Source organism: Schistocerca piceifrons, chromosome 8 (assembly GCF_021461385.2).
Source record: "Schistocerca piceifrons isolate TAMUIC-IGC-003096 chromosome 8, iqSchPice1.1, whole genome shotgun sequence".
Classification (NCBI taxonomy): domain Eukaryota; kingdom Metazoa; phylum Arthropoda; class Insecta; order Orthoptera; family Acrididae; genus Schistocerca; species Schistocerca piceifrons.
The window spans coordinates 291,083,671-291,098,376 of NC_060145.1; the positions used below are offsets into that span (position 1 = coordinate 291,083,671).

At 37.2% G+C, this 14,706-nt stretch overlaps 1 protein-coding gene across 1 annotated transcript in view; it reads left to right on the forward strand.

The window, feature by feature from the left end:
* Positions 1-14,706, forward strand: part of LOC124711611 (armadillo repeat-containing protein 2) — a 184,276-nt gene that overhangs the window by 144,980 nt on the left and 24,590 nt on the right. Inside the window, exon 16 of the mRNA XM_047241775.1 lies at positions 6,779-6,939. Coding sequence (XP_047097731.1) covers positions 6,779-6,939 — 161 coding nt within the window. The remainder of the gene's footprint in view (positions 1-6,778; positions 6,940-14,706) is intronic.

Sequence of the window (14,706 nt, forward strand, 5' to 3'; positions counted from 1 at the left end):
TAGCGTATATGAGAACACCAGGATAAATTTCTTTCAAGAAATATCTCCAGAAATTTCACAGAATCTGCTTCCCAAAGTTCCTGATTTTTGTGGGTTTTTTTGAGAGCTATGTGATTTTGATTCTTTGGTTTTAAACTGTGTTAGTTTCTTTTTTCATGTTTAATTTTACCATATTTACTTGAATCTAAGCCGCACTCGAATCTAAGCTGCACCTGAAAAATGAGACTCGAAATCAATGGAAAAAAAATTTCCTGAATCTACGCCGCACCTGAAATTTGAGACTCGAAATTCAAGGGGAGAGAAAAGTTTTAGACCGCACCTCCAAGTCGAAACAAAGTTGGTCCATTGTAACATGAGACACAATTTAGGTCGAATGGCTGAAGATACAGCTACAGTAGTTTGGTTCGAGTCGTAATCTTAACAGTTAAGCTTTACCAAGTAGCTATTGCTATGTGTCAGTATTGTTACAGGTACCCTTCCTTTTTCAGGTGCTTCGTCTAGTTTGAAGCGATTACTTATTTTGCTTTGATCTGATAAGTGCCATTCTCTTTGTTATAGGTGTTTGCGTCACTCTAAGCTGAAAATGCATTATTGTACTGTGTCATGCATTGTTTGTTGCATTCTGATAATGAGTGTTTACAACCTGTCACTGCTCGCGGCATGGCTTGCTTTTGTGCACACTACCGCTGCTTACAATTAAAAAGGAGAGGAATTGTCTCATTAGCGAAACAATGGCAAGAGACTGCTATTTGTTGTTACTTACACTGCTGCTTTCTTTGATAATGATCAACAAGAACCAAATAATAGACTGTGTATGACAGATGATGTTCTGAATGAGAGTTTAGCAAAAATTTTTCTCCATTTGAAAATCTTTGCAGACGCCTCTTTAGTACATTACATTCTGCACAGAAATTAGAGTCATCTTAGATTTAAAAATCTAGTCAGTTGCTGTGCTTCATTTCTGACTATATCACTATTGAGCATAAGAATAATACGAATATAAACATGACAAGATATGTATATTCTTCCACATTTGCTGTCGTCTCACTCTAGTTTTGTAGTTTATTAGGCAGACAGGATTTAAATGAGATAGCAGCAAACACGAAAAAATACATGGCATAATGTTTACATTCTTCTACCTTTTCTTTTAATTTCTTAACTGATGCAGAGGCTTTGGCGCCTGTGTAGCGGTGCGTATATTCAACGGCAGAAGTTAGTTGTGGCGGCACCTACCAACATTTTTCAGAACTTCCGCTAACTTTGCACTTGATTCTAAGCTGCAGGCGGCTTCTTGGATTACAAAAACCAGAAAAAAAGTGCAGATTAGATTTGAGTAAATACGGTAATCCATTTCCATCAAACCAGTGTTCTAAGCCAGCGTTAGACAACATGGTCCTGACTGCTCACTACAAGGCATTCAGCTAACATGGTGGGCGGTAGGCACTGGGGCTTTTAGAAATATTTCCACTACTTTGTCAGAGAATTCTGGCATAAAGTATTTTGTTAGTAACTATCATTATATGCTTTAGCTTGCTGTAACTCTGCATTATAAATTTGATAATGTAAAGTTACTTCCCTACTTCATAAATCACCATTATTGTGGAACCAGTGGGTGGTTAGAAATTGTTTCTACTAACAGACATAAAGTGGGCAGTAGGTAAGAAAGGTTGACAACCCCGATTTTTAACTATTTAGGATGTCAATTACACTTTGGGGAATTTGTTCTGTCTTCTCATTTGTCTGCAAATAAAACTGAGTGGAGTGTTAAATTTAGAGGTAAAGTGTTTACAGAACATGAAACAGGATTGGGCCGAAAATAAAAACTTGTGGGACTCCCTGCGAAATAATTTTCCAATCTGTGAAACAGTTTCCTGTCCTTGACATTACAACATCTTTTGCTTTCTATCTGTTAAATATGGTTAGAATCATTTCAAGCCACTACCGTTTTTTTCAGTACCTTTCTAATTTATGTAACAGTAAACAGTGGTTTACACAGTCAGAAGCCTTTGTAAGGTCACAGAAAAGTTTTGTGACTTTTTGGGATTTCCAGAATGAGATTTTCACTCTGCAGCGGAGTGTGCGCTGATATGAAACTTTCTGGCAGATTAAAACTGTGTGCCCGACCGAGACTCGAACTCGGGACCCAACAAATTTGTTGAGGGCACATATTGTAATCTTGCCTTTCTGGAAGCCGAACTGGTTTAATGTGGTGATATTACTGTATTCATCTGAGTATAATATGCCCCTCAATATCAGATGAACCTCTGTTTTTGAAGATGCTCCTTGAGAAAAAATTATTTTTAACATATTTTCACTAATCAAAATTACAGACTGTTTTATTGGCATAAAGTATCTGCCAATATTTTATTGACATAAAGTATCTGCCATTTGTTGATTGTTTACATTTTGATAATACTGGGAGAAATAAAATAAAAAAAAAGAAATGGTTTATATTAATTTTGGACAGTCTTATTTTCTACGTTTTTTCCTTACTGACCCTGTAGTCTGTGGCATCACTATTTTTAATCATCATCATCATCATCATAGCACAGCTGTGAAATTTTTATCTTCATTGTCACAAATATTTGGCTATTTCTTCAGAATATGTTGCTGTTTCTGAGGTGATTGTTATGATGGAAACTGAGAGCACAGCTGTGTCCTCTGAATACATATCAGTTTTCGCTTCTGTGCTGATGTGACAATGTTACAATGTCTCTTGCTTCCAGACGTATTGCTAGCCCTCTGTTCTGTCATTGGCTGTGCAGAACTAGTTGACACATCCCCTTTCATTCCCATCATATGTCATGGTAAGTCAACAACACTGCAGCAAGAAACATGTAGGTATGACACTGGCCCCTATTTAACTTTTATCATCTCCTGCAGAAATGAACACTTTTTTTTAGTATTTGTTCAATTGTAAAGTCAGTTGAATTCTGCCTACAAGTGGATTCAAGCAGACTGCAGTTTAAATATGGTAGACCAGGAGTGGCCAAGACTTCAGCTCACAGACTATGGCTGGGTACCATTCCCAAGTACTCAGCCTCGCTTCAAATTCCCTGAGCTACACCACACTGTCTGAGTGTGAGGAGGGGGCACAGGGGAAAACTGTGAATGTGTTTCACTTGAATGGCAGTGCAATCGCATTGCATGCTACTTGCTTTTTATATTTTGCATTTCTCAACAACACAGGTCACAAACAAAAAACATTTTCAGTATTATTTAATTATTTTTGGTGCACTGAAGGCATAACTTAATTTTTATCTTCCACAGACTATTGGTGTACTGACAGATGCAGATAATTTCATAGAGTTTTGCATTCATGTTGCCATGTAATCATGATTTATTTACTTTCATAATAAAATAAAAAAGGTTCTTTCGTACAGATATACCTAGCACTTTTTCAATCTCATCGTGGAGACCTGAAAACTATCTGAGGAAAGCAGTGTAGACACCCTGGACAGTTTTAATATAAAAAGATTTGCCATTAAAACTGTAGTTAGCTTACAGGTCAATCAGTTGCATCTGAACATGCATAGGGGTGCTTTCAATTGAAACTGGAAATGGTCTCGAAAAAAGCTCAGTAGCAGATTTAAGATTGATAGCATCCGCAAACTCTTGGTAAAACTATCCCTGTAATTCTTTCAAGGCCACAATGAATTCTTCAAACCTTGCATTTTCTTTAAGGCCAGGGACTGTGTTCACCAGGATATGTCCCTTCTACAATGGGATTTTCTTTTTAAAAGTATCCCCACCAAATCAAAAAGAAGTTTCCTTGCAATGTCTTACTGTGGGAAATGTTGCAGTCAAGTCCACTTAAAATACAAAGTCTGCAAACTATTTTTGAAGTTCTAATTTTGATTTGTGAACACCTGGGAATAATCTGCATGACTTCAGAAAATTTACTATTTGGACCACCAATTTCTTTACATTCTCCAGGACTGCAAACTTAGCACAAAGTGCTTTCTTATGAATGGAACGATGAATCCCATCTGTTGATTATTGCAATTTCGAGTGACAGGCTGGGCCTTGGCCCACACAAGGCCCACACACATTGAACAGGTGAAGTTTGGCACACCATGGCTGGCCCTGTGGTAGATGTTCACAAAAATCCAAAGTGCATGATATAGATTCACATGGCTGGAAACATGATAAAATTTGTGATTCTTGAGTTTCTCCCGGCGTATTTGATAATCAAAATATCCACGGGTGTGCTGCTGGTCTATAGTGTCCAATGGGCACAATATTTTGGTGATCATACATGTTGCCATCATCAGGTGATGGCGACATGTATGATCGCTGAAATATTGTGCCCGTTGGACACTATATACCGGCAGCACACCCGTGGATATTTTGATGATAAAATTTGCTACTTGCTCACTGTTCTCCTCCCTGCGATCATCCTAGCTCTCAGCCAAGCTGGTGCCACTGTTCCTCTTTCATCTCTTCTGTAGTGATGAGTTTGAGCAACTGTGAAAAACAGATTGCAGTATCTTTTAGTGTGGAGGTCACGTGTAACAACACAAACTATTACATAAATAAAAGATTGCAATTACAATTCAGTCCCATTATTGAACTGTTGCTCATTCCATAATCTAGTTACATCCATTGGTACTATCCCCACAACTAGTCTTGCCTCTGTAATTTATTCTCATGATAAAAGTTACAATCAGTTTAATATGATTTATTTTCTTTGTTAGACATTCCACTCTGGATTAATTTTCCTTGTTGTTTCAACTGAATGTTGCCATCACATTCTAAAGCTGATTAAAAGCTGGTAACACTTTTATCCAGTATTTTAATGCATGAGCAGGGACCAAATTTCCCATTTACAATCCTTAGTAAATCAGTACAGACTCTCACAACCGAATAAAACATTGGTCTGGGTTCCAAATCAGCTAATTTTTTTGAAGGACAATATTTCCAGTTTTGAATGTTACCTTTACTTAAAAAGTGGCATTAATGTTTGTACACAGTATCCACACATGTATGACAACATTTATTGCAAACTTGTTCAACAAAAGTTTGTAAGATAATAGAATTTAATGCTATCTTCTCCTGGGTTTCACAAAACTGCCAAATTTTAATCACATTGATAGACTGTTGTAGTGGCTAGTTCATAGTTTCTCACATGTCTCTTGCACTGGCACCATGCATGTCAGGGTCGCATGATTGATTGAGCAACATCGATGCTATATCAAGCACTTCTGTGTATCGAAAAATCTCAAGCCTGTTGGAGCATGAGTATTGTTTGCCAAGTCCTGCCCCTCTGAGTTCTTCAAAATAAATCTGCAGGTGAACTCAGTAGCTGAAGCTTCGTCTGTAAATGTAAGACTACCCCTGTATACTGTAATAAGTACAGAAAATTGTTGACCTTAGTAGCAATAGTTTAATCTCCGAATATAAGATGACCATGTATTTTTTTTAATGATGAATTTGGGAAAAAATGTCGTCTCATAATAGGTTAATACAGTAAATTTTGCTATCAAATTTTGGATCGTGACTGGAACAACTTTTTTAAATACTTTTGAGCATGCTGGAAGAAGACTTACTGGTTGGTGGATGCCAAATTTTCATTTTAGCCTTTCTTGAATAATGGCTTTACTGCTGCATACTTTGTAGCAGTGGTAGTCAAACTGGTCCACACTGCCCACTAACGTGCTTTCTGGCTTTCATGGTGGATAGTTGGGAGTAGGGTTTAGAAACGTTTTCATTAGGTTTTCATGAGCTTTTGACAGAATTTGGTAACTAATAGTTTTCAACATTGTTCAGCGTCTCTTCTGGAGTCTTCTGAAGCATTTCCATTTCTTCCCAATAAGTGGCACACTACTGCCATGAGCAAACTAATGATGTTCTCACAGAATATGTCTAGGTCATTCACATGTAATAGAAATATGAGAGGTTTCAACTCCAAGCTATTGTGGCTCTCCATATTTAATGGCTTCATGCTTTAAATAACATTGAGTTAATATGTTGAAACTTGCTTTCTTCTGCTTAAGTATGATTTTATCCAGTTGTTAATTACTTGTTATCTTACCCTCCCACACATCATTACATTCCTGATCTCTCCCCATGTGATTATCACACCTTCGCCCTCTTAAAAAAAGACCTTAAAGGGTTGATGATTCCAGTTGAATGAGGATGAGCAGCAGGCAGTTACAGACTTCAGACAGCAAGACAGGGTGTTTTACAAAATGGGTTTCTTCTACCTGGTGCATTGTTGAGATGATTGCCCCGGTACTCACATCAGTTTTGCCTGATTAGAATACTGATTCTGGACTGTATGGCCTTTGAATGGAAACTTTTTGATGACCCATTATACATAAGAACACTTGTACACATCTGGTTTTTTTTCCAAAGTTACAATATTAAAACTGTATAATTGAGACTCAGGTCCAGATCCACATCAATTCTCCACAGTGTTCTTTCTTCCAGCAATGGTAGTTTATCTAGATAGGCAGGAGAGATTATGTAAGATTTGGAAAATAGTACAGGTCATAATTGATCCCCTGAGAGCAGGCCACATTGGAATTTGAAACATTATTAGTACAGATGAATGAGGCCGGAAAATCTGCTTATTGATGTCAATAGTCACAATAAGTTGTTACTTTAAATCACCACAGTAGCTAAAGACAAAGCAGTTCTTAAATTTATGCTTCTCTGTTATTACGTACTATAGGAACAATGTAACTCTGTGTGTGTGGGAAGGGGAGTTGATATGTGTACTAGAATGGGGTTGCACGTCAAATGTAGTCACGACTGTGGTACACTTCTATTGCAGATTGATAGCTATACTTTCAAAGTATGGTGAAAGTGACTGGCAGCTGGCAACATTTGTGTGCCAGGCATTATGGAACTTCTGTACAGAATCAAGTGATGTGCATGCTGCACTTGGCCACGAGGAAACATCTGACCTGCTTAAAATCCTTGCTGACTTTCTAGGTATGTGTTTGTATAATATAATAAAACACTGAGTAGAATGTAATGAATAATGGAATCAATGAAAATAACTGATTAACATGTGTAGTGGTGTCGAGCAATAGACATGCACATTAGATCAGGGTAGTTCAGTTGTTGATCTTGGGGCCTTCTTCAGAGCACACAGTCTTTTTTAGGTGCTGGGTGCATGCGCGCGCACGTGTGTGTGTGTGTGTGTGTGTGTGTGTGTGTGTGTGTGTGTGTGTGTGTGTGTGCGCGCGCGCGCGCGCACGCGCGCAAACGAATTAATAAATATTATTGCACTTCAAAGGGATACACATCTTGGTGCAGGGTTAATAGGTCCAGAGTGATTATTCCTAATAATGTGACATCATTTGCTTCAAACTTCTTTATTTATTTTATTCATGCGTGAGGCAGTCATAGATAGTTCTGAGAAAACCTAAGTCATATATACAGTCCTGCAGCCTCTGTTACCTACATAAATATTAATCAAATAAAAACATTACATTTTTGTTTATGTCACTTACAACTAATTTTGCTACATTACGATAATTATATGTTTTATTACATTGTAAGTTATTTACTTACACGAATAATCATGTTTTCTGTTACAAAATTGTAATGATACTGCTTAAAACTCAGATTTAGTAAATTAGTTTTGATGTTTTAGAAAGTCATTAATTATTCAACTATTACTGGGTCTGAACACTTGCACAACAGTTTGCAGCACATTACCTTAACTGAGTAAAATACACAATTTTTATCTTTTCCTGATACTGACCTTTCCACAAATATTTTGACTGTTTACGTACCTTTGAACAAGGAAGTATCCAGTACGAGTATTTTTATCTCGCATTATTAACTGTTGTAATTACAAAAAAGATAGGAAAAACCTCTTGTTAGCAACCAGAAATGTTGAGTATCTATTCAAATGCATACAAAAATGGTAAGTTCCTGAAACACAAGCTTCAGAATGAAAAAATGTGTATAAGTCAGGTGCTTCTTTAAACTTATGTATCAATTTCTACAACACTTCTTAACTGAGGCAGTAACAGTGAAACTAACTTGTCATATAATTTCATGATAAGAAATCTGTTTCTCTGCATATGTTGCCCCAATAACTGACTGTATGAAGCTGCACTGAACAAAATACTTTTTCTCATGATGACTTGGATAAGTCTGTATATATGTCTCTACATGATTTTGAATTTATATATTGGTTTAAATGACTCATTATGCATTTTAACTAAAATTATTTTAAAGTAAAAAACACCCACAAATTTACCCACAGTTTATCTCACTAATTAGACTATTATCAGTTTGCTAGAATTGATGTGGCTTAAAAAGAAAACAATCTGGATGTCTCACGGTATTAAAAAAGTCATGCCCTTTACTAATATGCCCACTTTATTGCATTTATTAAAGTGTTAGTCCACAGAGGAAGTAGACCTCAAACTCTGAGTCTCCATAACACTCCATACAGTTAACAACATTTCTACACTACTTAAGCAAGTAATTTGATATGCTAAATAAGCACTTATTGTACTTTTGTACTTCCATTGCCACAGTTTAAAAATGTACTCTGCACTTGTTACGGAATGTAAATTGTAAAACACAGTACTGTGCAAAGGATCTATGATTTCTAGAAGGAAATCAATAACATTTTCAATATAATTAATGAGTTTTGGATGGATCTACTTGCCTGTATGGAAGATGTAAACACTTTTATTGCTATAGCCTATTTTCCTTGGAAAAATAGCAAATAGCAAATTCAATTACTTTAGGAATCATTGTACTCAGTGGCTGTGAAATGATTATCATCAGTGATGAACTCAGCAATCAGTCATGTATCAATCCGCATTTTATCAAACATAGCTGAATTTCAGCTACAGTATAGTCATCATCAGGTCAGAGAGAGGAGCACATTATGTTATTTATTGACAAGCTAAAAAATGCAAACTGGGACTCTGTATACGAGCATCAAAAAAGAAAAACTGGAAAAGAAAATGATTTTCATGACTTTAAAAAAAATATAGGGAATTATGATTTTCACGTTCCCCATTAATAAAAATTATCTCCTCAAAAAAACATAAAAATTTAATATTTACCTGGTATACAAAAAAATTGACAGAAATTAGAAAAAACGTGCTCGTACTGTATCAAATAAATAAAAATGAGGATAATCAAGGGACTGAACAGAGGGGTTTTGATAACAATGCTTATCTTGGATTGAAAATATTGCAAAACTAAGCTTGTACAAGCTAAAAAAAGCAACATGTGAAAAGTACATAGAAGCAGGAGCGGCTTCTGAGGTAGTGCTGCTGTGCCATGGCACTACTTATAAGAAAAAGAAAGGAAGAGAAATCTGTGTGAACTGCACATAAAACATTGTTTTGGAGTTTGTATTCTCTGATTTGAAGACACACGTTTCACCGCGGCACTCTTGGAGACAACTGCAGATTGGCACCATCTACCCTCATAAGGGCTCTGTGAAAGGCTCAACCATTGGCTTCTACATGCTTTGTATGATGTAGGAACAGCCGGATGTAGTCTGGCTCAGAGCTTCACATTCTTTCTGCCAGAGAGCAGTAAAGTGCAGTACCTGTAGAAGAACAATCTGCCATCTAGCGATCATGTTAAAATACATCGGGGTGCAGATTTCTTCTAATTCAATTTTAAAATCTGTATGCAAGTTAATGCTAATGCATTTCTAAACACTAATTAAAGCTTAATTAAATCAAATACAGAAACAATGCAATTAAATATTCTTACAAATAGCTATATGTAATTTGAATATAAATGAATTTGTGGTTGTGAAGAAAGCAATGCTGTTTTTTGTTTTCCTTGTGTGTTATTTGGGGAGGGATTTTAATTGGTGTAAGACTGGAATAACTGATATTGGGCTTATAAGGTCTAAAATGAATATTCATTAAATGTCAAAGTGACACATGAATACTCTATTCTGTGCAAGCTTCTTCATCTCCCAGTACCTACTGCAACCTACATCCTTCTGAACCTGTTTAGTGTATTCATCTCTTCGTCTCCCTCTACCATTTTTACCCTCCACGCTGCCCTCCGATACTAAATTGGTGATCCCTTGATGCTTCAGAACATGTCCTACCAACCGATCCCTTCTTCTAGTCAAGTGCCACAAACTTCTCTTCTCCCCAATCCTATTCAGTATCTCCTCATTAGTTATATGATCTACCCATCTAATCTTCAGCATTCTTCTGTAGCACCACATTTCTAAAGCTTCTATTCTCGTCTTGTCCCAACTATTTGTCGTCCATGTTTCACTTCCATACATGGCTACACTCCATACAAATACTTTCAGAAATGACTTTCTGACACTTAAATCTATACTCAATGTTAACAAATTTCTCTTCTTCAGAAACGCTTTCCGTGCCATTGCCAGTCTACATTTTATATCCTCTCTACTTTGACCATCATCAGTTATTTTGCTCCCCAAATAGCAAAACTCCTTTACTACTTTAAGTGTCTCATTTCCTAATCTAATTCCCTCAGCATCACCCGACTTAATTCGACTACATTCCATTATCCTTGTTTTGCTTTTGTTGGTGTTCATCTTATATCCTCCTTTCAAGACACTATCCATTCCATTCAACCGCTCTTCCAAGTCCTTTGCTGTCTCTGACAGAATTACAATGTCATCGGTGAACCTCAAAGTTTTTATTTCTTCTCCATGGATTTTAATACCTACTCCAAATTTTTCTTTTGTTTCCTTCACTGCTTACTCAATATACAAATTGAATAACATCAGGGAGAGGCTACAACCCTGTCTCACTCTGTTCCCAACTACTGCTTCCCTTTCGTGTCCCTCTTGTAACTGCCATCTGGTTTCTGTAAAAATTGTAAACAGCCTTTTGCTCCCTGTATTTTACCCCTGCCACCCTCAGAATTCCAGTCAACACTGTCAAACGCTTTCTCTAAGTCTACAAAAGCTAGAAACGTAGGTTTGCCTTTCCTTAATGTAGCTTCTAAGATAAGTCATAAGGTCAGTATTGCCTCACGTGTTCCAACATTTCTACGGAATCCAAACTGATCTTCCCCGAGGTCGGCTTCTACCAGTTTTTCCATTCGTCTGTAAAGAATTCACGTTAGTATTTTGCAGCCAGGACTTATTAAACTGATAGTTCGGTAATTTTCACATCTGTCAAAGCCTGCTTTCTTTTGGATTGGAATCATTATATTCTTCTTGAAGTCTGAGGGTATTTTGCCTGTCCCACATATCTTGCTCACCAGATGGTAGAGTTTTGTCAGGACTGGCTCTCCCAAGGCCGTCATTAGTTCTAATGGAATGTTGTCTACTTCCGGGGCCTTGTTTCGACTTAGGTCTTACAGTGTTCTGTCAAACTCTTCACGCAGTATCGTGTCTGTCTGCCATTTCATCTTCATCTACATACTCTTCCATTTCCATAATATTGTCCTCAAGTACGTTGCCCTTGTATAGGCCCTCTATATACTCCCTCCACCTTTCTGCTTTCCCTTCTTTGCTTAGAACTGGGTTTCTATCTGAGCTCTTGATATTCATACAAGTGGTTCTCTTTTCTCCAAAGGTCTCTTTAATTTTCCTGTAGGCAGTATCTATCTTACCCCTAGTGAAATAAGTCTCTACATCCTTACATTTGTCCTCTAGCCATCCATGCTTAGCCATTTTGCACTTCCTGTCAATCTCGTTTTTGAGACGTTTGTATTCCTTTTTGCCTGCTTCATTTACTGCATTTTTATATTTTCTCCTTTTGTCAATTAAATTCAGTATTTCGTCTGCTACCCAAGGATTTCTACTAGCCCTCGTCTTTTTACCTACTTGATCCTCTGCTGCCTTCACTACTTCATCTCTCAAAGCTACCCATTCTTCTTCTACTGTATTTATTTCCCCCATTCCTGTCAATTGTTCCCTTATGCTCTCCCTGAAACTCTGTACACCCTCCGGTTCTTTCAGTTTATCTAGGTCCCATCTCTTTAAATTCCCACCTTTTTGCAATTTCTTCAGTTTTAATCTACAGTTCATAACCAATAGATTGTGATCAGACTCCACATCTGCCCCTGGAAATGTCTTACAATTTAAAACCTAGTTCCTAAATCTCTGTCTTACCATTATGTAATCTATCTGAAACCTGTCAGTATCTCCAGGCTTCTTCCATGTATACAATCTTCTTTTATGATTTTTGAACCAAGTGTTAGTCATGATTAAGTTTTGCTCTGTGCAGAATTCTATCAGGCGGCTTCCTCTTTCGTTTCTTAGCCCCAATCCATATTCACCTATTATGTTTTCTTCTCTCCCTTTTCCTACTACCGAATTCCAGTCACCCATGACTATTAAATTTTCGTCTCCCTTCACTATCTGAATAATTTCTTTTATTTCATCATACATTTCTTCAATTTCTTCATCATCTGCAGAGCTAGTTGGCATATAAACTTGTACTATTGTAGTAGGCGTGGGCTTCGTGTCTATCTTGGCCACAATAATGCATTCACTATGCTGTTTGTAGTAGCTTACCGGCACATGTATTTTTTTATTCATTATTAAACCTACTCCTGCATTACCCCTATTTGATTTTGTATTTATACTCCTGTATTCACCTGACCAAAAGTCTTGTTTCTGCCGCCACCGAACTTCACTAATTCCCACTATATCTAACTTTAACCTATCCATTTCCCTTTTTAAATTTTCTAACCTACTTGCCTGATTAAGGGATCTGACATTCCACGCTCTGATCCGTAGAACGCCAGTTTTCTTTCTCCTGATAACGACGTCCTCTTGAGTAGTCCCCGTCCGGAGATCCGAATGGGGGACTATTTTACCTCCGAAATATTTTACCCAAGAGGATGCCATCATCATTTAACCATACAGTAAAGCTGCATGCCCTCGGGAAAAATTACGGCCGTAGTTTCCCCTTGCTTTCAGTTGTTCGCAGTACCAGCACAGCAAGGCCGTTTTGGTTAGTGTTACAAGGCCAGATCAGTCAATCATCCAGACTGTTGCCCCTGCAACTACTGAAAAGGCCTCTCAAAATAAGGTGGTTTTTTATGAGCCAATTCAGTTCAGCACTGAACTGGATAAACATCTTCAAGTTCATCTTATTCAATTATCAGTGTTCAAAGGCATTTCAAAGACTGTTTAGAATGAATTACTGCAATGCACGTTGGAAGTGTACTGTGATGAAGTTCGTAAAGAAATAAAACGTGCTGATTATGTTTGCAATAGTCATGAATGGAAGCACAGATGTGTCTTGCAAATTTCAGTTGGTTATTGTTTCATGTTATGTTGTTGAGGGAAAACCTGTTGAAAGATTTTGGAACTTTGTTAATCCAGAAAGTCAGCATGCTCATTGTATAACTGAGAGTATTCTGAAAGAAACTGAACAATTAATTGGCAGTGATGGAGCATAACTAATAGCTCAGAGTTATGATGGTGCAAATGTTATGAGTGGCAAGTCGAACATGGTTCAAATTAAAGGCAAATATCCAAAGGCAAACTACATCCATTGTTATGCACATCAGTTCAACCTTCTGTCTATGGCAGCCTCTGTTAATCACAAAGCCTGTATCTGTTTTGCACACCTTACAGGTAATTCTTCTTTCTTTTCTAACTCATCACAGAGATCAAAAGTATTGCATAGCATTATACAAAAAAGCTTGCCTCATTTGTGTGACGAGATAGATGTTTCCAGAAAGAAACTTTCACTCTGCAGTGGAGTGTGTGCTGATATGAAACTTCCTGCCAGATTAAAACTGTGTGCCGGACTGAGACTTGAACTCGAGACTCGAACTCGAGACCTCAGTCTAGCACACAGTTTTAATCTGCCAGGAAGTTTCAGTAAAAGATGTTTTTTAAAGTGGGGAAAAGTTGTATTACTGCTATTGAAGTCACTGAAACAAGTGAGAGCATAAAACTATCTCCAGTTATTGAAAAAGCTAGTTCATACAAACAAAGACTGCAAGATAATGAAGTCATTTTCTGGCTATCATTTTTCTATAAGATAATGCTTCATGCAGACTTACTTTTTAATCAGCTTCAGAAGAAGGTAACTGAACCAACCACAGCAATGCAAGACAACCAGAACATTGAAGCAATAATGCAAAACATCAGAAATGACATTGACTCCATCCTTAACAAGATTCCTTTCGAAAATTATGAAACAATGCCTGCCAAGTAGCCACGGATTCTTGATGGGCATAAAAAATGAGATGCTTTGGAAGTGTGTGATGCCATCCTTTCTGAAATAAAATTACTTTCTCAGTTCACTGGACACCTCATTGCACCCAACTTATTCAATTTAAATCAGTTTGACAAATACATCACAGATTTCCCCGACAAATACCTTGAAATTAAACACACACATTTCTGGAAAAAAGGAAGTTGAAGGGTGAGCTGCAAGTCTTCTATGCTAGCCTTAGTTGAGAACAGTTGCATTTCTTTTTCTGATTCTAGAGGATGAATTTCTTGACACATTCAGCGATGAGACTGTTAAAGTTTTGAAACTGCTAATCATGACGCCTATCTCAACATCAGAAGCTGAGCAGTGCTTTTCGATGCTCAAGATAATAATAACATTCCTATGAAACACTATAAAAGAAGAATGGGTGCTTAGGGATGCTATCCTGTGAAATGTCATTCTTGTGTAAAATTAAACATTTCAGTCTGAGATGACAGGTTTATTGCCAACAAGAAGATGCAATTTACAGTATCATTCCTACTAATTACTTTGAAGCTGTCTTCCCAAAGTTGTGGACTTGCTGCTTTTG